The sequence below is a fragment of the Elgaria multicarinata genome, chromosome 3, assembly GCF_023053635.1.
Source record: "Elgaria multicarinata webbii isolate HBS135686 ecotype San Diego chromosome 3, rElgMul1.1.pri, whole genome shotgun sequence".
NCBI lineage: Eukaryota > Metazoa > Chordata > Lepidosauria > Squamata > Anguidae > Elgaria > Elgaria multicarinata.
In genome coordinates this window covers 88,620,909-88,647,033 of record NC_086173.1, presented here as the reverse complement: position 1 = coordinate 88,647,033, position 26,125 = coordinate 88,620,909, and the positions used below count along the sequence as shown (strand labels likewise).

General features: G+C 42.5%; 1 protein-coding gene across 1 annotated transcript in view; it reads left to right on the top strand.

Moving 5' to 3' along the window:
- PDGFRB (platelet derived growth factor receptor beta) overlaps positions 1 to 26,125 on the top strand; it is a 91,297-nt gene that overhangs the window by 25,686 nt on the left and 39,486 nt on the right. The window contains exon 2 of the mRNA XM_063120858.1: positions 24,855 to 24,937. Coding sequence (XP_062976928.1) covers positions 24,883 to 24,937 — 55 coding nt within the window. The 5' untranslated portion in view covers positions 24,855 to 24,882. The remainder of the gene's footprint in view (positions 1 to 24,854; positions 24,938 to 26,125) is intronic.

The following is a 26,125-nucleotide window of genomic DNA, read 5'->3' as shown; positions in this document are numbered from 1 at the left end:
GATTTGAACGCTTGCAGCCGAAATCGGTATGGTCAGCTGGTAGGTGGTTTTTCTTTGGGGCCTTTCTCTCTTCACTTCCAAAGGGCCGGTTCACGCAGTTTCTTTCCCTACATGTGAAAAAGCCCAGAGCTGTGTATGGCTCTCATGTGGAGAAAAGATTGAGCTAGGCTGTACATACAAATGCAGTTAGCAGGAATATCCATGATTGTGGTGGCTGGAAAAAGAGCTGCTGCAACCCTGGAAATTGTTGCTGGCTGTGTTGGTGTACAGCCCAGTTCATGCTAACTTTATCCCATGCCGTCAGGGATGTTTCATGACTTAGGATGGTTCCAGACTGCTTACATCTAGACAGGAAAGTAGCTGCTTGACCTGGGCCAGAGATATTGTCCTGCTTCCTGGTGCCAACACGGTTTTTTGGGATGGGGAAAGACAGTTGGAGTCTGGAGTGCAGACTATGCAGATGCTGCCAAGAGAATGCTCTGTTGCCATTCAGGGCTGGCCCAAGGCATTTTGCTCCCTGAGGCAGAGCAGAAAATTGCCTCCTTCCCAAGTGAAGGGGCATATTAAACAGGGCTGGTCAAGTTATTTTCACACCAGAGGCAGAAAATCATGCAGGTGCTTCTCCCGGTCCCTGACAGTAAAAATATAATAACATTAAGTAACTAGAATTTTGCTGCCCTGTCCCCCAAAATCAGTTGCCTGAGGTGGTCTCCTCACTCTTCCTAATGATAGGGCCAGACCTGGATGGAGAAGAGATGTAAATTAGCAGAAATAGAGCCTCTGACCAGCGCTGATCTATTTGGACCAGTGGATAGAAGCTCAGGAAATATCATTTTAGAAGCTACATCTATAGCAAATCTGGAATTATGGGACAGAAGAAAACTTATGGGCTGCTCACACAACAAGCTTACCCACACGCAGTGGTTGAGTGTGGGTTGTTGTTGTATGATGGCTTGTTTGTTGAACCATGGTTTATCTGAAACCAGGGCATTTCCCACAAGGTGGCTTGTTAATCACCCTGAACAACCCCACAACAAGCCATGGATTCTCAAAGTGGCTTGTTTGAGAAAAATAAGCTACACTGCAGTTAAAAAGCCATCCTGTAGAAAATGTCCAAACAACACACTAACCCACAGTTCAACAAACAACCCATGGTTCAACAACCTACTCAACCACTGACTATGGATTAATGTGTTGTGTGAGCCCATTGTGTTAGACTTGGTGAGCTATAGAAGAGCTGCAAGCATCCTTTGATCTGGAGTGAGAACCATAGGTTGCCTACATAGACATATAGTAGCATCATATTGTCTGTAACGGCAGAAGCTACCATGCTGTGTGGAGGCAAATCCAGCCCTTGTTTCCCCTTTTCAGCTCCCTAGTCCATCTTCAGGTAACTCTGTCCACATCCTCTGTGCCTGTCCCTTCAGGATACATAAGGATATTTTCCCACAGACAGTTCCAAGATTTCTTGCTCTTCAGAAGCAACCTAATGCACTAAGGGGCTGTTCCTTAATATGGACCTGGGGGCAGAGGAAGCTTGTGCAGTGAGTGGGTGAATATCAATGCTCTGAGACTTATTTATAACACTGGCACTTTGCCAAACAGATGTTTCATTTTATTTTTAAACTTAAACAACACAGGCAATTTCTTTTCTGCTTCTTCTGTAGACCCTGAATGGGATGGAGGAGGAAGCATGCTATGACTTGATCCCATATCCCCTTAAACTAGGGATGCTTTGTGCTCCCCTATGAAATGTGGTGAATAGACTCATAATAACTGCTTTAGCATGGGACCACACGTAACTGTCCATTCACATGCCCAGCTGTGCACTCAGATACTCTCCCTCTGCTATGTACAAATCAGACCCGTTAGGTTGATCCACACAAGAATATATATATTTTTAAAAGGTAATCTTGTACACACAAACTCACATTGAACCTTTGTGAACCTCAGACGGAGTCAGTTTTTGTTATGAGAAAATAATTAAGATCAGAAATGCTGAGTCACGCAACTGGGCCAATGCATAACACAGAAAAGCACCCATAATTGTTTCCAATAGTCATTTCCTCCATTGTAACTGTGTTGCTCATTACTAGTACTTGCCAAGCATTTTGAAAGGTCAGACACTCTGCACTGAGCAAGGAACATCTGGAAACTTAGGGCTGCTTCATGTGGATATCACTGTGTCTTACAGACCAATGCACACATCCACCTAGGGCTCACTTCACAGCATGTGGATGTGGACATCTACCGCGTCTTCAGCTCACTGCTTGCTGTCAGGATCAAAACTGCACCTACCGGGAGCAGGCAAAGTTCAATGTGAGCAGTCATCCTTCACGGTTCAATGGGCCACATAGCTGTCAGTCAAAAGTGCTGAAACCCAGACTGAACTTTTTCTCAAGCTGGAGGGTGGCCATTCATGAATCATCCCCCCCCCAAAAAAAGAGGACAAAAGAGTGTGGTGATTTGCATAACATTTGCATATGCTAATTTATATGCATAGATGCAAATTTAGAATGAATTATAATTTAAATAGGAATATAGTACAGCTCACCATAGTGTGGAAGCTACCTGTGTGTCCTTGCCTGTTCAGTCTGCTGTTCAGGCGCTCAGTGTTGATGAACAACAGTTCTGATGATTCTTTATTTTAAAACCAGAATTGGACAGAACAGCTCTTCAAATAAAGGATGTCTTCAAATAGAGGACAGTCCTCTGTGAAAGAGGACACATGGCTACCCTAGCTGAGTCATGAGGCATGGAGGGGTGCAGTGCTTTTCCCAGAATAAAGAGCAGAGGCTGATCCAGGCTGTTGTGAAATCAATCATGGTCACAGATCCCTGTGCCAGTAAAGTGAATACAGTCCGCTTTGTGGAAAAAAAGAGCCATTGGTGTCAATCCGGATTATTCTATTGCTCCTAAAAAATCAAAGAGGTGATGGCAATAAAGAGGATCGGAAGACGCATTGTGGGCCTGGTCCACTATTCCTCGTTGCAGTGCCAGCAGCAAGCCTGCCACGGGCACGCTACCAGAGATTATCTATCAGCAAGCACATTCCAGTGCAGTATGAAAGCCTCTCAGCCCTCATGATTCATTACCACATTTAGTCCAAGAAACAAAGCTGTTTCTTTTCTTTGTCTCCACTGCTAGCCTTTGTCTATAGCTGATGCTGCTATTTTATATTCTAGGCATCACTATATTTGCCTTGGTTTTGTTTTAATAGTCTGCATTTATTCAATAGTCAAATGAAAGAGGTGTGTGTAACAGACTAGAACCAGACTCCATCGGATGCTGGACAGCAACAGAATCAACTTTCTGCACCACAGATTTTCCCATTGACATTTGAGGCAGTTATATTGATCAGCCGCTCGCAGGCTGTTAGCTGCATCATCCTATTTATTTAAACATTTATATCTTGCCTTTCTCGTACAAAAGCATTACTTAAAAAAACACCATTTCATAAAAACCTCAGTAAAAAATAAATAAATTACCACTTCATAAAAACTGCAATATGAAATAATCAACCAAGGAGGCAGGTCTAGCATTATTATCTGCCACATACAACAAAAGCCTGCCAGAATAAAACAACCTACAATCAGGGGGGCAACTGTACTTCACAAGGCAAAGTGTTCCTTGATCTGGGTGCAGACACTGAGAAGGTCCTGTCTCTCATTCCACTCAAACATGCTTCTACCCTAGATGAGACACAGAGAAGGGCCTCTCCTTCTGTTCCTAGGGAGTGGCCAAGATGCTGTGGAAGGAGGCAAAGTACACTGGGCCTAAGGCATTTAGGACTTTAAAGGTAGCCACCAGCACTTTGAATTGTGCCCAGAAGCAGATCAGTACCAAGTGCTGATGTTGCAGGATTAGTATAGCATGTCCACCAACATCCTTGTAGCTGTATCCTGAACCAAGGCCAGATCTACATCAAGCAGGATATAAAAGTTTGAAAATGTTTTGAAAATGGCATATGGAATGTGTCCTGGGCCTGAACAGTTGTCAAAACCGTTATAAAACATTATAAAGCAGTAACATAGATCCTGCCCTACTGAACCTTATGAAGCCTCTTTAAAAGTAGCCTCGTTTAGAGCACATTGCAATCATCTAACCTGGCTGTCACTAAGAGCGTCATCACACGAGGGAAAATCATGTTTCCTTACCGTCGCTTCTCCGCCTGCACTTTTGTTCTTCCTTACTTCCTCTTTTGAAAGAGGAAGTAAACAATGTGCACGTGGCCCATTTAGTGGGCCGTTTTGATCCCCCTGCTTCTCTTGCACACAGCAGGAGATAGCGGCAAGTTCCATCTAAAAAATAATTCAGATTTACTGAGGTGCTTTTTTGTGCTGCGAAGAAGGCTAGAAGGGGCACACGGGACACAGACGTAGTCATGAAAAGGACCCATGAAAGTCTGTGAGAGCCCAGTAATGAGCGTGCAATAAAACGCTTGTCTGATGATTCCGTAAGTCATGGGTTACCATGGCCAAATTTTGTTGTCATGTTGTATGACAAACTGGGCCTCTTCGACAGGTTCATAATGCTGGGCTAGCAGCACTATTTGCACAGCCATTTAGATATGATGTTTTGCCTTTCTGACACAACAACCCAACCTATTTGCAGTGCAGCTTACTTCTCTGTATTCAGCAGGGGCAAGAAAGAGACCTGGGTATAATACAGTCTAGAATTGTGCAAATCAGGTATACAATTGAACCTCCGGAATCTTATATCTGATTAAAAAACAACGACCATAGCAGGTAACATCTTGGTCTGGATCCCTTTTCCACCTGCAACTACACCAGAGTGGCAGCTATGATTGTACACTGCGGGCAAAGACTCCATTAGACTTAAATGGTTGTGTTGTCCTCTGCATGGGATCCAAATGAGCAAGGACGAATGTGTTATCACTCTGAACTGAAGCTGCATAGAAGAAAGATCAATGAGACTTTATGTTCCACTGTATGCAGGCACCGAGACCACCAATTTCCTGAGATCGCCAATCTTGCTTGGTTTCAGATTTCAAACTTCTGCATTTTATCACCAATTGTTTATGCACGTTCAAAGCTGCCCCACATGTGCATGCTCTTCTTGACTTCAGCTAGTGGATGGGAAAATGGTTTTCTGATGATAATCTGAGCTATGAGTAAACATGGTGTCATGGGACTCTGAAGACCCCAGAGGACAGATGTTGCAATAATGGATGTTTCCAGCCAAAAGGGGGGGAGAGATGCTTTCATTTATTTAGATTATAGAGTGGGAAAGAAATGGACTCCCAGAGGCCCAGGTTGACAGGAAGAGGGATAGTTTGTGCTTCATGCAAAGGCAGATCCTTATGCTAGATGAGGGATTTTTTTTTTTTTTACAGTTTACCTTGGCTTGCTCCAGGAAGAACCATTTGTCGCCAAAAAGTGTGAAATGCTTAGAACTTTGTAATCAAACCAGAACCTGGCTTGAGTCCCTTTTGGTATGTGCCAAAATAATACTAGGGCTCCTACAGCGCTTCCTTATTACACATGGGCATCTATGATCTCACTTAATGACTCAGATGCATTTTAAAAAAGAAGAAATAAAATATATTTTATTTGCTCCTAATTTGCAACAGCTGTGTTTTGCTTGCTTGGCAGAGTCTCAGTTTAGCAAAGCATTGTGGGAGATCCTGAAAGTCCAGGCGGGCTGACTCCTTATAAAAGAGGAGAAAGGACATGGAAAAGAAGAGGGGGAAATGTTTATTTTCAGTGTGAAAGACATGACTTGCTAGGAATTATATAAGATTATCCTGTCATCAGCTGTTCTTATGGTTGCGCCTATCTTGCTTTGTTTCTGTTGAAAATGTACACCTATGATCCAGCCCTTTTGCCAGCCTTCCACATGTCTAAGTGGGGCATTTTGGGGGTGGGAGAGGTGCATTGTGCCTGCCAATTCCTCCCCCATTCACTGCTGGAGAGAGTTCTTCAGGTATGAATGAAGTTTAATCTGTTGAATTGTCTCACCCTCCCCCCCATTGTTGTTTGTTTGTTTGTTTGTTTGTTTTTGAGCAATTCCCCAGAAACAGCAGGCTCAAAAGCAGAACTTTGCCTATAGCTACAGTTCTCTTTCACCTGTAGTCTGTCCCTGTGTTCTGGGTCCTATTCCTAAATTGCTCCTGTTCTTGAAACAAGCCATCATTCTTTAAATGGAGGCTATTGTTGTCTGTCATGTCACTTATTAATAGGACTATCTTCCAAAAAAAGAAAAAATGCTGGGGGAGGGTTAGGGTTAGGGTTAGGCTTGTGGGGGATGGTGAACCCACTTGCGACACCCCGGCTACAGGGCTGCTAAGATCTATGGCATTTGTCTGATATCTGTGTGAGACAGAGGGCTCCTCTGAATGAGTGATTATTGCATGCTCGTGATTGGCCACTCACAAAAGTTTGCGGGTCTTTTACATGATGTTAATAACCAGGGCATCTCCCGCGCTATCCATTGGAAATTTTGCCATGAAAAGAACCATTTTTAACGAGGTAACATCCTGAAAAAAGAGGGATCTTCTGCACTAGATGGTGTTGTTTCAATGGAACTTAACCGAGGGGAAGTATTCAATCCAAATCAAGTGGATTCAATCCAAATCATTTCTACCCATTTAATGCCCATAACAATTGCGCCAAAAAGCAGGAAGCACAAACATCCCAGGTAAACAACATAATTTCCCCTTAATGTAGAAATGCCCAGAGAATATATAATTTTACCTCCTTCTGGAAGAAGGAACACAGGATAGATTTACAGACTTGATAAAGCCCACCCAGCAAGTTTGTGGTGAAAATTCAGCTGGTGACCAGCTAATTTTTGCTGTGATTTTTTTTTGGTCATCCAGGAAGTAAAAAATAAAACAGTTATAGAAACAAGAGGCAGCAGGAATATTTACATTTTTATCCCTTTTCTATAGGAGTCTTCCTGCCTTTCTTTCTGACTACATTCATTCTTAGCCTGTATGATTTCCATTATTCCATGATTCTTTTGTTTTTTGATTTGCTTAGATTTCCTAGCAATGTTTTACATGTGTTTGGCCTTGGGGATTCCAGAAAGAGAGAGATCTGCTATCCACAAGCTTGGGGGTACCCAACATTGGTACCTGAGAGTGTGTGTTGATCAAAGTTTTGCATTTTGGCTAGTTTCTTCCCTGTGCTCCTGGCTACTACAATTGAAGGAGCCGTAATAAACAGGCTGGATCATCTTAATCTTTGAGACAAGTGAGGTTTCTAAAGGCAGCAGGGCATTCTGTGTTATAGACTTAATACTGACCAAGTTCACACAATCACAGATGGTAAAATATGCCACAGTGGCTTATTTCACCGACTGCATGTGCCAGTTACATGCCGACATCTGTGTGTCTTTTGCATTATTACCCTCATGAGCACAGCTTGCTGTGTCATGTAAAACTGGTGAGGATGGCTTGTTGCCATGGTTAACAAGCCACCAAAACTCATGGGCTGTTGTAGGGTTCTGGTGCGACTTATTAACCATGGCAACTCATTGGATTTGCATGACATGGCAAGCTGTGCTCGTGAGGGTAATTTTGCAATTCCCCCTGTCATGTGACCAGCACGCATGGTGGGGGAAATAAGCCACCATGGCTTATTTCACCATCTGTGATTGTGTGAACAGGCCCAATGATTCTCTCTTGGTTATATTTGTATTGTAATTGCTGGTAAAATCATGTATAACTGGCTAACAACAATTTAAAACAATAGACATATTATAATCATCAAAACATTCAATGCAATTAGATTGGCCACTTATGAATTGCCAAAAGAGAGAGAGAGAGAAGACAAAAGAGGATAAATATTTGCATAAAATTTACATATGCTAATTTATAAGTATAGATGCTAATTTAGAAATAATCACTATAATTAAACTGAAATACAGTACATCTCACCATAGTGTGGAAGACTGTGAGCAGGTGACTTGTGTGCCTTGCCAGTCTGCTGCCCAGGTGTTCACTCCTGATGAGCAACACTCAGGTCCTCTGGGAAACATCTACTTCAGCTAGCAAAAACTAGATTGACAACTGTTACCCAGAGGACCTTCTCTTCCGCTGCTCCCAGACTGTGGAATGGCCTGCCAGAGGAAACTCGTCAACTTAACAGTCTACTAGCATTCAAGAAAGCTGTAAAGACTGATCTCTTCCGGCAGGCCTATCCAGTGGAATTTTAAGGTGTTTTTAGGATGTTTTTAGCAATGTATATTATGTTTTAATTCAGTTTTATGTATTTTATCATTTATTGTTGTTCCCCGCCTCGATCAGAATGGAGAGGCGGGTAAGGAATATTTTTTTAATTATTATTATTATTATTATTATTATTATTATTATTATTATTATTATTATCTTCATGGCCATGGCCTGCTCCTCTCCCTTCTAATGTTTCTTAATCTTTAAGATGGACTTGGACTGGATAGCCCTTCTATCAGAGCATGCTTTTACAATTTGAGGACAGTCCTCTGGCAGTCCTTCAGATTCAAATAGAGGACTGTCTTCTGTAAAAGAGGATACATGGCGATCCTACAATTAAGTGGTTAAATCCTAAAACAAGCTCAGGCTTGGATCCAACAGTGTCTTTCTGCCAGCAGAATGGAAACTTTTGGCAGAAGGGACTTCACCTCCTGGCCATACATTACCCCCCCCCCACATGCCCCCCCCAAATCTGCATTCAAGCTTCAGTCAGCAACTGAGAAATAAAATAGAATAACATCAAATGCCATTAAATGGTAGAGACTATAAAAATAGACTCACCTAAATGCAGTGAAGGTCAGTGCCTGACAAATTCCCAGTAACTTCTGACATCTCCGTAACTGAAAAGGCCCTGCTTCACATTGCCACCAAAGGCACCTCAGCAGGTGGGGCCACTCTGAGCAGGGCTTCTTAAGAGCATCTTAATGGCTAAGCAAGCTGATTTAGAAGCAAATGGTCCTTCAGAATGAAAGAGTAAGAGACAACCTTGTCTGCTTTGTTACAATTTAAAAAGAAAAGTGTGTGGGGGTGAGTAGGTGGGGTGTAGATGTTTATTTGTATTAAGGACAGCAGCAATGACCCAGTGGTAGAACAACTGCTCTGCATTCAGAAGATCCCAGATTCAGTCTTGGGCATGTCCAGGTAGGGTTGGAAAAAAGTCCTGCCTGAAACCCTGGAGAGCCATTGCTACCAGTCAGTGTCGACAACACAGGCCTAGATGAACCAAGGGTCCAACTGAGTATAAGGCAGCTTGTTATGTTCTAGTGGGCTCAAATTTTGGACTGAGTTGGGTTCTTCGGATAAGATTCCACCTTGGCCATAAGTTCATTAGTCACACAGCTATTTCTTCTCAGTCACATTTCCCGTCTTCAAAAGATACCAAACAATAACCCTGCTCATACACAGTTATGAAGAGGAATGAAATAAGGATTGTAAATCCCTGTGCTCATTGAAAGTGTCAGACAGATGATTACAGACCATATTGCTGAGAAAGTTACTGCCACACACAACAGATGAAGTGGGCATATGAAAGTTCATGACACACAATACATTTAAGGTGCCACAGGGTTTTTAAAGCCAAAAGCTCTAGTCTTAAAGATATCCAGTGCTTGGGCAAAAAACAGTTTACTACCCGTTGGTAGTTTTATGTTGTAATGCTGAACTAGAAGTGGTAGAAAAGATACCACAGGGAAGAGTTCATCATGTAGGTTGGGGTGTGTGTGTAAAACACTTGCAGTTGTATGATTCATGTTGACCCTACTAATCCACAGTCTGCCATTTGGCTAGCAGAGATGAGTAGAGGTGGCTTTGGCTAATAAAGGATAAACATAAAGGTTGGCACACAGTTTCCATATGGTCTAGAGGTGTCAGGAGTGCTGAATCAGCATACCATATATCTGGGGGGAGGGAGGACTCTGGCTGAAAATGCCCTTCAACTGGGTTCATAATTTCCTTCCTGATGCAAGGCAGTTTTTTCAGTCATCCTATAGCATATATCCATATGCACCCAAGACTTTTTAGGGGTTCAACAAATGCTCAGACTATGGATAAATCCATATTTGAACATCTTTTGTTGCTATTGCTGCTGTTGCTGCTCCTGTTGCTATGACCAATGACCCACAATCTAAACTATTCCAAAAGAAAATATGAATCCAGCCATGCAAAACCCTGTTTCTTGACCCAACCCTCCTAGCCAACCAGAACTCTCTGATGGGAAGCAGCACTTGTGCAGGAACATATGGAGCTAACTATGCTGCTTACAGAGATACCTGACATTTCAGTTGGAATCTTAATCTCGAGTGTATATTCCAGAAATTATTGTAGCATGTACTGTTATAATGTGCAACTGTAATGTGAGTGGCCAAATGAAGAGTGCCATATAAACCACATAATAAAATGCAAAAAATGAGCTGCATGTGCCCAGCATCTGCCCACACTTCGCCTACAGCAAGCCAGAATAATCTGTCCTTTGTTTACATTACTGTTGAAAAAGGCTTTTTGCAAGCTAAACTAGTCACACTGCATGCCCCCACTCTCTCACATCTCCTGTTTCTCTTGATACCAAGCCACTGATTGCAAACTGACACTATTCATCAAAGGGAACAACAATCCTGAGTGATTTATCTGTTGAGATGCAGGTATTTGTAAATTATGCAAGGCAGACTGATAATGAGATTAGGAAAAAGAGAAGAGATTTCAGTTTGGGAATTGTAAAGTCATGTGAAGAAATGTAGTTTGCATCCATGTTTTGTCCTGGTACATAATTCAGTGTAGCCCTAGGGTGGGAATGGGTTACATAACACCCTCCCTTGACTCTCCCAATGAACTTCCTAGAACTTATGAGTGAGTTGTAGAATTCCCTTTAATTAAAATAAAAGATATATGTTTCTAGCCCTCATGGTTCTATGGATATGTTTCAAAGCATGATGTTTGAAAACAGATTTAAAGAAAACTGGAGTAAAAAGCATTTTCAAATATCTTTCTAAACCGAAGTTTAACTCCACTTTATCATATTTCAGCAGGGCTGGCCCAGGACATTTTGTTGCCGGATGCAGGACGAGAAATGGCACCCCCTCACCAAGTCAGGGTGCAAAGGATCCAAAGTCAGGCAGGTTATTGGACACATGAGGCAGGAAATGCTACAAATCCTTTTCCTAATCTCTGGCAGTAAAAATACAATAATTAACTGAATAGTTAACACTTTGCTGCCCTTTCAAATTTGCTTCCTGAGGTAACCACCTCACTCTGCCTAATAGTAGAGCCAGCCCTGCATTTCAAGAAGGGGTGTGTGTGTGGGGGGTGTACACAGTAACATATTGAGCTACTATTGTTTGGCCATCTATCATATTCATGCAATAATATATTCATTAAAATATATAATTTTGCAGTGACAGGCCAGTATGATGTATTTCAAGTATTATTCTCAGTGCTGAACATGTTGCCAACTCATGGGGATCTCAGATGTAAAGATGTCTCTATGTTCAGTGGCTAGTTTAGTTATCTAAATCCAGGGCAGGATCTACACAACTGCTATATAACAGTATTGAAGTGCACTGACAACTGTTGGGGCCCATTGACACATTCCATATACTGTTTTCAAGCCGCTTTCATAGTGTTATATCCTTCCTGGTGCAGATTTGGCCCAGGATGCAAGCCAGGCGTAATACAGATTCTGCAGGCCAATTATTCATGCTGTTATGTGTAACCAGGCCTGTTGCTGGCAGCATAAGTGAGCAGGAGGTAGACCCATGCATATGTGAGGAATTTTACATGCTGTTATTGTTGAGGTGGTACAAAACTGATCTGAGCTGTTTGCAGCAGCTCCATCTGAGAGTGTGGTTTGCAGGGAGTGAAGGGCCTGTTTCCCATTCAGATCAGGCTGTACCCCCAGAGTGAAGTGACCTCTCATCTCCTCTTCTAGCCACATTCCTTTTTTAAAAAAACAATAATAAACAAGTATGTAAAAAGAAAAAAGAAAAGGACCTTCCCATGATAGGCTGCTGCTAACGATTTCCCGTTGTGCAGTCCTGTGGCAGGGGCAAAGAGGGGGAGACAGCCTGCTTTAACCTGAAATGTTTCTGTTGATACAGTATAAAACCAGTAGGAATAGTGTTAGCAGGGAGGGAGAAAGAGAGTGTATCATTTCTTTCTGGTTTATGTGGCTCTCATCATAGCTGGTGGTGCTCGGATGTGTTGTGAAAAAAGGTGACCATTGTTTCCCTCCTTTTCTACTAAACTCTTGATTTGAGTAGCAAAAAGTCACATTGAAAGATGCCTAAGTAGTTATACCTGGTTTTGAAGTTCTGTTTCAGCAAGGTGCAGGGTTTTGGCATTGCTGGAAAAACCACCATCTTTTTCATAATGGTCCCTTCTCACTACCTTCCCCCCCCCCCCATCCAACCTAATGCAGCCACAGTTTATCATTTTAACCCTTTTTATCATCTCTTACTCATCCACAGACACCCCCGCCACTTCCTGATAGGCCTCCCTATCTCCAAATGCAAAAGTGTGACGTAAATTATTTGTACTCCGTCTGGTGAGGTCAAACAAGCAGCATTTGATGGAATCCACATGGCTTTTGAATGAAACATGGATTCTTTGAATAGGCATTAAAGCTCTTTATATGAAAAAGAGGGGCAGAGCGAGCCACTTTTGTGAGTGACAGGAAGATTGGTTGTCTGTGAATAATGTGGTATATTGAACACTTCTGGGACAGAGCTGTATAAAAGAAAGGGACATTGCTCCCTTAAAAGGAGTGGACCCACTGTTATTCTCTTTTTGCTTCTCTCAGGCACAAAGTCAAAACCATAAACAGAAGGAGCTAGAAATAGGGACCACTTTCATAGAGACTGGAAACCCCTGATATTTTCTCAAGGTCTATATCTTTAACTCACTCCACCAAGGCAGATTAGAAAAGGGAGCGGCTAAAGAGACCCAGACAGATTTTGACACCCACTCGGATTATGAGCGCTACTTTCTTATAAATAGCAGTTTTATTAAAACAAGTTAGGAATACAAACAGCTGGAGATATGAGAAGACAGTCTGGAATAAGATTTTTATTGATCACCTCTTTCACTGCTGATGACTTTAATCTGCCTTTTAAGCATATTTGAGCCTCTTTTGTGCTATTTGTGCAACATGCGAATTTTGTTAACACAGGACAGAACGTGGTAGAGAAACAGTGATCTCTCTTATGTGCAATAATCTTTCTAAACTGGGATTAGTACTGATTCTTATACATCAACATTTCTTGATATTCTCTAAGGGTGTATTCTCACCAACACTCTACTCATTGCATTTTTGTGATTTCATGTAATTTCCTTTGCTGTAACATGCCTCACTTTTTCCTGAAATAGTTTTTTTTTAATCTCACAGATTCCACTTCTTCCAAGATTGCATGTCTATGTTTTTTAACAGGAGGTATATTTTTTGGAGAGGTGATGCTCAGCCTGTTCAGGATAGGGTTGCACTCTCCCTAAAGATAAGGTTCACAGTCTGAGAATATATTGTCCCCAGTGACATCCATGGTACACAATGTTGGATAATAGGAACAACTTTTCATGTTTCCGTACACAAGGGGCTGTTAGGTAATGTCCAGTAGTTTGATCAGTTCCTATTTCCTGCTCCCTCCCCTTCTTCTGTCTGAAACAACTGCTATGTGCTGTTTCTGGAAAGGAATCAAGTAAACATACTTCATGCCTTCACTTACTTAACTCATGCACCCAGCTTTAGGGGGTTCTTGTATACAGTGTTAGATACCATTCTCTGAAGATGGGTATAAAAGCACTATAAAGAAGTTGATTTGAACTTCTAACTGGCTCTAGTCTGAATTTATTGCCTCTAATACTAAATGTGTGATGCCATGCTTTCTCTGTATAAAGCAACTCTGCTGTAAGTCACACCAGACTTTCCAACACAGTGCCTTCCAGCAGCACCAGTTGGTACATTAAGTGCAATGCCTCCTGGAAACAGATACCCCAACTGCAATTATCTGTGCACTCATATTCTCTTGATTCTCTACCTAAGAAGAGCCCTGCAGGATCAGACTATAGGCCTATTTTGACTAGCGTTTTGTTCACACAGTGGCCAACCAGTCGCCTGTGGAAAGCCCACAATAGGACATTTGTGCAATAGCAGCCTCCTCTAGTCATGTTCCCCAGCAATTGGTATACAGAGGCATACTGCTTCTGATTCTGGAGGGAATATATGTACCCATCAGGACTAGTACCTATTAATAGCATTATCCATGAACAGCTTTTAAAGCTGTTCAAGTTGGTCACTACATCTTGTGGTGGCAAATTCCATAGTTCAACTACATGTGATGTGAAGTGGTACTTCCTTTTACCAGTCTCCCATCATTCAGCTTCATGGGATTCTAGTACTAGTAGCTATGTCAACATTTTCATCACGCTCTCCTCCACACCCACTTTCCCTACTAGCTCAAATCCCATCAATGTATCATGAAGCTGTGGGGTTTTTTGCACAACACGCATCACTTTATACTTACATTGAGCCACAGTTTTGTGTCTCTAACTGTCTGTTTGTATTTCCTTTGTGCAAGTTTGTGTTCCTTTTTATTCTCCTCATTTTGGCAAGACTTCCATTTTCTGAAGAAAGGTTTCTTTTTTCTTATAGCTTTCTTGACACTGCTTATTAATCTTGCTGATGATCTTTTGGACTTAGTACTACCTTTCCTGACCTATCATATACATTCTAGCTGAACTTCTATTATTGTGGTTTAGGGTTACCTTCAAGAGTTTTGGAGAGATTTAACTCTCTTGCCTCCCCCTTTCAACTTCCTTTTTACCAGTCCACTCATTTTAGAGAAGTTTTTTCTTTTAGTCAAATTTGACTGTATTGGACTTCCTTGGCAATTTCCCACTTAAATATATATTAAATTATAGCATTGTGGTCACTGTTTCCAATTGGTTCCACAACACTCACATCTCACACTAGGTCCTGCAAAGCACTCCTTAGGATTAAATCCAGGGTCACTTCAGGTTCAATAGCCATCTGGCACAAATTTGGCCATCACTTTGCGACAGAGAAGATTTTTGTATTTGCTCAGGACTGCCGATACAATCCAGTATAAATCTACTGCATTGTAATGGTTTTACGGCTGCTGATTCTATGCATTTATTTTTGGATTTGTTTTTATGCTGTTTTAATTTAATTTTATTATCAGTTGTATGCTGCCCTAGGAGTTTTATACTGAAGGATAGCCTAGAAATTAACTAAATAAGTAGGTCTGATTTATTGTTTTGAATGTTGAAGCTGACACTATTGTATCCCATGCCTCTTTACGCTGTTAAGAGTCTTCATTCATAAATGCATACAGCAAGGAAACATCAACAACAGTTTTTAAACCTGGTTGTTGTTGTTACTGCTGTTGTTGTTTGGTAATATGAAATAATATCTGTTCTTCAGGCAGACTAGCTCCTGTATAAATATGAATTGTTGCAAGATTTGCATTTTAACTTTGGGAAAACAACATACAGGTGGGGAAACTCAGGACCAGGGTCTCCAGGTGGCCCCACCCCCTTCCTCTGGCCTCACCCCCTTTCCCCAACTACCAATTGTTTGGCAGTTTTCCAGCTTTTATGTAGTTTGAAATGCCTCTTCTAAGGTTTAGTTACTAGCAGTAAGAGCTATAAGCTATAATATGCAAGTATCTTTGATACAAGTGTAAAGTCCATGTCACTATGGGCACTAGCAGTCCTGCTCCTTTCCCACTTTTTTTGCCCCTCAGTCCCCTCACCACAGAGGGGCTCATGGATAATGCAAATATGGCTCATGCATAGTGAATCCCCCTCTGAAATTTGCACACCCCGGCCCCTCTCGCGCATGCCCAGAATGGGCACCTCCATCCTCTTCCCCCTTCCCAGTAACAGCGACAACCTAACCATGCAGCTGAGCTGGGGCTGCCTTCCTGCCACACTGATTGGCCAAGCAGGGCTGTCTGTCATCCCGCTGGTGGAGTGGCTACCCTGCCTGTTTGGCATGGAGGAAATTAATTGCTATTAAAGCTCAAGTTTTGGACATTTTTGAAGTTTCAAATTTTTCTTCATGTCTAGACTGCTCAAGTTTCAGTTTAAAATAAAAATGGGCAAAATTGGTCTGGTAGATCTTGAGTAGTAAGCCTTAAATGATCATATTCTTATATAAGAATTTGGCCCCCACCCTCTTCACCTCCTGCCCAATCCATTACTGAAATGCAGGTCCACAAAGTTTCTCTGAAATGGAATTTGGTCCTCTGGCAAAAGAGGTTCCACTTCCCTGATACAGAACAGTCTACCCCAACCTGGTACCCTCCACATGTGTTGGACTACAACTCCCATCAATGAACATGTTGGCTGGGAACGATGGGACTTGCAGTCCAACACATTTGGAAAGCAGCAAGTAGGGGAAGGCTGATACAGAATTCCTTCATAACTTCTATTTGCAATTGACTTGAGCTTCCATCGGAGATACATGTAGATACAACTAGGTTTCATAGAGGGAATGTTCCACAAGCTAAGCAAACAGGAAGTACATTCCTCCTGTGATAATTTTCTGGGAAAGCAGAAAAGAAAGAATCCCAAGGCTTTGGGAAAAGTTGCTCAATAAATCAGAAGCACATTGGGATTTACTGGTAAATCAATTAATTCAAGCTGAAGTGGCAGAATAAGCAAAATAACTGATGAACACACATCACTTTAAAAATAATTTCCCCCTCAGTGTTGAGCAGGCAACTATGAAGCCAAGACACACTGTACCAGTTCAATAACACACAACTCCTGCTGTAGTCAAGTCTGCCAGCTCTGTCTTTGGGAGCTGTGCTGATGCAGAGCAAGATTCTGGCATGGCAATAGGGGCTTTCTGATTTAGTGCTTGTTTTCCACAATTCTCTCCTGTGGTAACTAGTAGCTTCAGTGAGCAGACTGTGGCATGGGGAGAAAGGGTTAAACCATCCTTCACATGTGCCATAATCCAGGCCCTGATCCCCCTCACCATGTGGCTGTTATTTAGTTATAAAAGCAAGTATGTGTATTGCCACACTGTGCATTTAATGTAATGCTTAGCTTATCCCTAAATTAAGCCAGTATTACTATCCATATATTATCAGTAGAGAACTGGTCACTCCCAGAAGTTGGTGGGTCGATTTCATGAAGTTGTGAACAAACAGGCTATCTCCCATCCTTTCCCCCAGCAACCCTAAATTATTTTAACACAGATATAATCCAGTATTAATTTATGATGGGTTTTTATTCCACCACTAGATGGCAACGTTTGATTGCATCCTATTCTTTTCAATAACATTCCCTAATCAATTAAAAATCATGTGGTCGCTGTTCATCACTGTCTGAAGGAACCCATTTTGAACATGAAAACATCCAAGACTGGGGGCTTGTGGTAAGAAATTAGGGTGTGTGTTTTTCTAATGTAGAAAACCTCAATGAGTGAGTAGTAGTTGTCTGAGCTACCAGTTCATTGCTGAAGTTTAATCTGAAGCAGGAATTTTAGAGATCGTCACCTACATGCTTAGCCACAGTGCAATATAAGCACAAATTGGGTTTTTATATGTTTTGTCCAGTGTAAGGGTGGACATTAGGCAGTACCCAATGGGGTGCAACTGCTAACATATTTTGCGTTGAACCATGTAAACTGTTGTAGCAAAATGACAATAGCATTAGCTGTTGCACCAATTTCCCAGGGAAATTGGCATGCGAATGAACGCTACTGACATTGGGCTAGAGTAGTTTATGCTAGCACGAGGTAATTTGCGTTACTGATTGCACCCTCTTGGATACCACCCATTATCCTGAAGAAAGTCTGTATCCATTACAAATTCATGTATAATTCATACTCTGCTAGTGTAGAAGGGCCTCTGCCACATGCTACGGCCTTTCAGCCAGGAAGCTTCAATATAGGATTTTGCCCTAACGTATTTATTGTAGCATAAGCTTTTCTGTCTCTGCATCTGATTAACTAGGCTCTAGCCTACCTGTGTCACAATAAATGTCTTTAAGGTGTCACAGGCCTCTGTGTTGTTCTTGGTATTTCCGGTCTGTCAGCCTTTTATCTGTACAGTGGAGCAGCTCCCCCTAGGCGTTGTGAGGATAAAGATGAATGATGAAGCTATAAAGCTCTTATTTATTTATTTATTTATTTAAAACATTTGTATCCTGCCCTATATCATTAAGATCTCAGGGCAGCGTACAGAAACTCAGGGCGGCGTACAGTTTAGGGCAAGTATCAGCGTTCAGTTTCTAAAAATTGATGACCAAATTTGCTTGGAAGCCATATCCTGTGACCTAGGACCTAAAAATGTCTGCTTGTTGTTTTTACCATAAATGTGAATACTGTTAACATAGGCTGTTTCTACGCCTGCCTTTTTCCCCCAGGATCGTCCCGGGATCATCCCTGTGCATGCAAATGACACGCAGGGGATCCTGGGAGCAGGCAGGGGCGATCTCTCCATTTTCCTGGGATAATCCTTAGGTGTAGAAAGGGCCATAGTTCATCCAGGCTACAGATACAATGTTGTGGCCCTGCTGATGTAGTCCCGCGGTAGCCCTGCTGTAGAGGGAATAAGTCTACTGTGCTGGTTTGCCATTTTAATTTTCTGTTTTTTAAAAAACAAAAACAAAACCATGCCCTATTGGTGATTACCGAAGTGGAGAAACCCGCTGCCAAAAACCAAAGGGAAAAGATAAGCACACTGTGAGGAAAGGGTTCTCTCACTGGATTGTTTTCAAAAACGCAACGGCTGCATGAGCCTGCTGGTGTGATAGAGCAGGGAATGCTCAGCGTCCAGGAAAAAAAAGTATTAAAAATGGACGAAGTTATGTTTAAAATGTTCTCCCCAGTAGGTGCCCATGACACTCATGCAAGGGCCTTCTGCAAAATGGAATGGAAACACTAGTGGGTGTGGGGGGAGGCTGCATTTCCCAATAATATCAGCTTGTGGACTGAAAGCTGGTAAAATGAAAGGTCCCCACAACTGAAGCAATAGCTGGAAGGGAAACACTGGGATTTCCTGTGTAGCTGAGTGAAAGTATACTCCCTTGAGACCGTTGTCCAGAAAGATCTCTAATCTTGATTGTGAAGAGGGAAAGGCAGGCTGGGGTTGTTTAGTGGGGAGAGAGTAGTTATATGCTTCTCTTTTTCTACTCTACCACAACTCAAAGGCTTGAGTGGCTAAGGAAAGATAAGGAGCACCCAGCAAGACAGCATAAAATTCCATTAACCAAACCTGCCCCCTTTAACCACCTTAGCCATAAAAGACAGCCCAAACAGATCACTCTCCTTACACAGTGCTTTCAAAAGGTCTGCAGCTTGGACTTTGACAGGTCTGCAGGGTGAGAGAGCTCCATATCCAGGGAGCAGCCACTGAGGATGCCTCTCTTTACACCTTCATTGTTGGGTGCTACCAGATGGCATCATAAAGAAAGTGTTCTTGGCTGATATCAGAGACTATAATGGGACACCTAGGAGGAGGAGGCCTTGAAGGCTAGGAGTGGGTAGAAGGTAGGTCTCCAGAGGTGTTGGGCTTCAAATCCCAGATGTTCCTGCCAGCATAGCCAATGGTCAGAAATGCTGGGAGTTGAAGTCCAAAACATCTAGAGAGATGATGATGATGATGATGATGATGATGATGATGAAGAAGAATAAGAATAAGAATAAGAATGATGATTTGACTTGTACCCTCCTTTCTCCCAAAAATGGCTCTCTCTGCCCAGCTGTGGCCAAAGCCATCCAGATGTTTTGGACTACAATTCACCAGGATTCCTGACCGTTGGTCATGCTGGCTAGAGTTGATGGGAGTTGAAGTCCAACACATCAGGAGGGCACCAGGTTGAAGAAGACTGTTTTATACGCTAAAAATAGGAAACAGCAGGGATTTAGTATAGGCATTAAATCACTGATGCTGGAATATTCTTTATGTGGCTTGTGCCAATCGCATAAAGGGGAGCCAAGGCATCCAATTTTATCAACAAGAGGAATGTGCTGGTGAAGGGTTCCACATCCTCTCCCAATGGAGCACATTCAGGTATTGGAGCCCAACTGAGAGAGAAATGCTCAGGGTGAGAAGCTGTGAGGTGACAGGCCTCATGTGAGCAGCAGAGCATTCTTTACCCCTGACAACTGCACCCCTGTTGCTGTCAAAATCTGATCCATGCCACCTCTTTTTATGTTGGGGTAGTTCTCTGCTGTTGCCATGCATAGTTTGGCCCCAAGTGACAAATTTGGCAGTGCCTTTCAAAACCATGCTCCCTCCAGATGGACTATTGCAGCAAGAACAAGTCAACTTTCCCCCAAAGCTGATTTCTTTTCCCAGAAATCTGCTGTCATCTTTACTCTTGTACAGCAGGGCAGCTTCCCTACCCCCGCCTTCCATAGTGACTTTTGGCTCTTTGGTTTTGATTTTCCAAATGTTTAACCCAAGCACAAGAGGAAGTAGAGGAGGAAAATTGGTCATTTTAGTGAGCCAGACTAAACAAATTATTTTGCTTGTAATGATACAGTCAAACACTTTGGGATATTCTAATCTGGTGTACGAACTAATAAACACAAAATTGGTTTATAATATTCTGTTCAAACAGGGAGAGAAGGACAGAGAGAGTTTGAAAGAGATGGGCAAGAGGGTAGAGGAGGAGTTTAAGCCAGACCTACACCTTGTGTCAAATCATTACGAATGTGGAATAAAAAGCAGGAAATAATACTATGAAAGAGGTATATGGAATGTGTCCCAACAGCTATTCAATACCGCTATAAAGCAGTAGTGTAGATCTGGCCTAAGAAAGGGAATTAGCAGCTTCGACATGCTTGGAAATGTCTAGCGACTTATTATTTTTTTAAAGATTTTGAGGGGGAAAAGTGAAGAGAGGGCTCTGTATTTGAGAATGTTCTTTGGAATTTCTTGTTATAACACAGAAACTTCTGGATGAGAGAGACTGGGTGGAACTGCTAAAAGCAATCATCTGCATTATATTTACATTGCTTCATTGATGGCAATGATTTATGTTGGCTATCACATGCTGGAGTGCAATTCAAAAGGGGTTGTGTCTTTGATGGAACCTCTTTGCATTCTTTCCTTTTGAGAGTATCTGATTTGTTCATGATTGTTGCAGTTCAGTTAATTTTGTTGCAGTATTATCAATAGGCAATAGGTTTTCAGAGACTTGGAGACAGGTTTGTAGAGCTGTCCAGAGTATACCCTGTCACTTTGTGTGTCTCACTTGATCTCTGGTTTATTTATTATTATTATTATTATTTATTTATTTATTTATTTATTTATTTATTTATATAGCACCATTTTTCCAGGCCTTCACAGTGCTTCAGGGTGCAATGTGACAAGTTTCCAGAAACATGACCAACACTGCTGCAATAGACTTACTTAAAATTTGGTATGACAATCATGGTTGCTTATTGAGTAGAACCCATTATTAAAGACATACTTCAAATTCCTACCTTCATGCTGAAGCTCTTGGAATTCTGTTTTAAAAATTCTTTTAAGTCTAATTAATTGATTTTAGCATGTGAAAGGATGAGTTCAGAACATTCACATGTAACTCTTTCCAGTAGGAATGAAATTGACTAGAACAATGGTAGTTCTGTAACATCATCTGATGAATTTCATATTTCTCTCGTTTCCCTCTTTGAATTCTATGGGAATAAAGGGAGCATCTGTGATTGGGCAAATTGAATTAGTAGGCATTTCCCCATGCAGGGAGATTCTCACCATCTACCCAAATTATAATTGTACAGTTTTCAAGCTACTAATGTACGTTGAGGGTGACTTTCTCTGTATTCAATTTCACATGCAACCAAATAAGTGTGTACAAGGCTATGTTTGTTAGAATTATGCATTTATTTATTTTTGCAATGTTTTCACGCCACTTTTCAGGCATAATGGGTCTCAAAGCAATTACCCTTAACAGTGATAGATCTGGAAACTCAGATGCTATCAATAATACCAAGTGGCGATATTGTGTGTAACTTTTCTGCTCCCTCAAAGGGTTGTGGTGAGAAAGGGAGATCACAGGAGAGGCCTCTCCCCAGTCCAATGGGTGTTCTTTCTGTCTCTGATGCTCCGGGTAAATGGTATTATTGGCTCTCAGCTCTTAGAATCACCCCCAACCAGAAGGGCCATGTTGCTGAGGATGTTGGAAATTGTAGTTTGACACATACGGAGGGTGCCAATCTAGAGTAGACTACACTATAGTTCATAATTCTAATCACTCAGATTATGGAACTATAAGGATTATAGCAAAATCAATATGTAAACACAAGAAATACGATGAAAAGATGGTGGGACAAATTAAAACCTGCAAAGTTCTAACCTCTGCATGTGAGGGGGAAAATGCCTTGAAGGCACATTTTTTCACTTGCTTAAAAATAATGTGCATCAAATTGGGACATGCTAAAATGAGTGACATCAAATGCCCATTGGAATTCATTGATTCTTTCTGAAAAGCCCTAACAAAACACTGAATTCACAAATGGCAATAGGAATGTATTAAAAGCAATGGTGATTGTTTGATGATTGTTGTAAACCGCCCAGAGAGCTTCAGCTCTGGGACAGTATATAAATGTAATAAATAAAATAAAATAAATAGTGGTCTATGTAATAGCCATAGGCATGCGTAACATATTTCAATATGTATATGTGGCAACCCTGAAATAGAAGATTTAGCCCACTATTTACTTGAATGATGTTTATATTCAAAATGTAGAGAACACTATCTATCTATGTTTTTAATATGCATGAGAGACTGGACAGCGAAGGATAAATTGTCCTTTCTCTTACGTGGTTCTAACTATTTTGTGACCCAGAGGGTTGCTCTCTTCGCTCTTAAAGCAGCCAGCATAAGGGAAAAAAGTAGAAAAAATTGATTAATTAATAGTTTTTATCAAATGTTGTAATATACAAGGGGCCTTATTAACTGTCAGTCATATATAATATATCATATAATACGAACTGTATATTGTTTTAAAATTTTAAATCGTAAATTTTAAGTAATGTCTGTTTGTTCTTAATGATTGTGTGATTTTTTTGAAATGGTCGGAAGACTTATTCAATAAAGGTATTCATTCATTCATTTCAATAGGGTGTGCACACAGGGATTTTTTTTTTAAAAAAAAGGGTAACATTTATTGAATATTCAATCATAAAGGACATTATTTTTATTCATTTATTTATTAAACACTGTAGACACTGATGCGCTACTCGGTGTTTGGCTTGCCTGACCATGGGAGGGCCATTGCAGGTGGGGGGCAGGGGAATGAGGAGACGCTCCTCAAGCCTCAGCATTGGTGGGGCTTTGTGGTGACACTGCTCAGAGGAGGGGCTTACAACGCGATATTAAACCGCAGCTCTCAGCAGAGAGGCTCTCAGGAGACCAATTCCTTTCGTTCCTGCTGCTGATTGAGCTGCTCCAGCAGAGGCCTAGTGGCCAAGAGGGCATGGATCCCAGCAGAGTGATTCCTTTTTGCTCCTGCTGCCCGGAGCAATGGTGCTCTCTCGAAGGCAGCGGTTCTTCAGTACAGTTGCAGAGCAGCTGGAGGGCAGCCGGAGGACCATTCCCACTGCATCTGGATCCCTACTCAATGCCCCCTCAATTTGGCACATATTGCTTGAGGCATTAGGGTGTGCCTGGGCACACCTGGCACAGCCCTTGCACACGCCATAGCTGAACAGAAAAATATTGCCCATCTTGTCTACAGCAAACACAGAAAGATATGAGCTTCTGGGTAAAGGATAAAGTTCTGTCACAGAATCCCTGATGATGAATCCCTTGGGAATGGGATCATGATTAGAACAAATGCCATAGACCTGACGGCTGTGTACTTAGATGGGGGCAGGGTCTTCTGGAATCAATCGCTCTCCCTATCTAGGCAAAACCAATAGCCCAACAAATGGCAGCATTATTTTGCTCACGTGCTTCATAACTTTCAACAAATGGTGAATATTATGACTAATTCACACAACTGTTTAGATGTGATTGCCACATGTGAATGTACCAACTTACATTGAGGTTTTGACTTGCGACATCCTGGCTCCTGTGTTCCCACTCTGCAGGAGTATACCTGTGAACTCATTCCGCAGAGCTATAATTTGCTAAGTTCTTGACTTTGCAGCAATTAAAAGTACTATATAAATGCTAAGTATCAGGAAAAAGAGTGACGTTCACATGCACAGGAGATGTGTTGGAGCCTGGAAGATGGATCACCACATACTAAAAAAGAAAAAACAGATGCAGTGGTTTCACACATACGCACTCCATACACCCAGTATATCCAGCTGGTAGAGCCAGCTGACTCTTAGTTGTCACAGGAAATACAATGGGTGGTCACAACATACTTCTTATCTCATTAAGCTGGAATGTTGTGGTGATGATCCATTGCCAGCACTGCTCCGAAACTAAAGTTGAGCAATCATCCATGATCACTTCAGTCTGCTGCTTGGATCCTGTGGTTCTTTCCCATCAACATACAGGCAGTACAATAAATTGGACTTATTGTGGGGGCGGATAGCAGAGACTGACTGTTCATTAGTACTGAGCCATGTGCAACCAGCCCCAGGATTTGCACTATGTGGGCTTGCCTTGCGGATGGGGCCTGCTTCAGTGTTCATAATCAAACCATTGTCAACCAAAGACAGCCAGAAAGCTTCTGAAGCTCAAACTTATCTTGAATTTCCTTTGCCCATTTCCTCTATTGACTTACACTGGTGGTCCCTGTCTGGGGTTGAGGAAAGCGCTGTCACTAAGAAGATCTAAAAGAAGGAGGTGGCTTGTGGGATATTTATTGCTCACATGTGTATTCCACTCGTTGTACAAGGAACGTGGGTTCTCTCCAAATTCCTACTCATCATTGCTTGCGTTTTAACAGGGCTCTGCTTGCTGTAAAATAGACTCCCATGATGCTACATCTGTCTCTGAAGATGCTCATCTCCTTGCTCCTCTTTCTAACAGGTAAGCCAATATCTGGACATACAAAGGGTGCATAAGCATTTCTGTGTGATCTACTCATGGAATTCCCACAGTGACAGAGGTGGATGGGGAGAAAGGGAGGCACAGGTGGATTAACTCTCATGTTAAAAACAATTGTCTCCATTAGACAATGTACATTCATTATTTATTTACAAGGACTTATATGCCACTCTATCTCTGATAAGATTCCCAAGAGGTGAGTAATAAAAAATAAAAGAAAAGGGGGATAGACGGAAGATATGGGTCTGCCCCTTGCTGGGTTGAAAAAGTCAGGGTAAGTGCCCGACCTTTTAAAAGCGGGGCTTCAGGAGAATGCCTCAGGAGGGCTTCACGATGGCGGCTGAGTCATATAGATTAGGGATGTGCTCCGCTTCTAATCGGACCAGCGAATTAGAAGCGGAGCGGGGTGCTTCGTCTCCCCTTAAGGCGGAGGCAAAGAGGATTGGTGGGCTGGCGGAGCGTGGCGAGGAGGATCGAGGTGAAGGCGGATCCTTCGCCTCGATCCGGAGCTCCACCGGAAAGGTAAGTGGGGTTTACTGGGCCCTGCCGCTGTCACTGTCGCCCATGCGGCGACAGCGGCAGGGCCCGGTAAACCCCCCCTCCTCTCCCTTACCTGCCTCCGTCCGGGGTCCCTCGGCTTCTTCAATTGAGCCCGCGGTTCAACCAGGAAGTCTAGGCCGCACTTGCAGCCCAGACTTCCTGGCTGAACCGTGGGCTCAATTGAAGAAGCCGACGGACCACGGACGGAGGCAGGTAAGGCCCCCCTCCCCCTTGGTCCCTTACTGGGCTCTGCCGCCATCACCACACGGGCGGCGACGGTGGCAGGGCCCGGTAACCCCCCGCCCTCCTCTCCCGGCCTTACCTGGCACCACTCCCCTCCACTGCGGAGCTCCGATTCGGAGCCGGAGCTCCGCGGCGAAGAGGAGCGGAGTATGGGCGGCGCGGAGCGGGCCGATCCGAAATTTTCGGATTGGCCCGCGGGGTGGAGCGGGGGGTCCATGCACACCCCTAATATAGATGGTCTGCCGCCATTGCGGATCCACCCCAGGGCAAACTCCTCATAAAGACAGGCCCAGGGCTCTGTTTTGGTATTGCATTGCTTCAATCATCTGGAAAAACCTATTTTATCAGTATTAACAATAGGGTGAAAGGAATATGTGTATAGCAGGG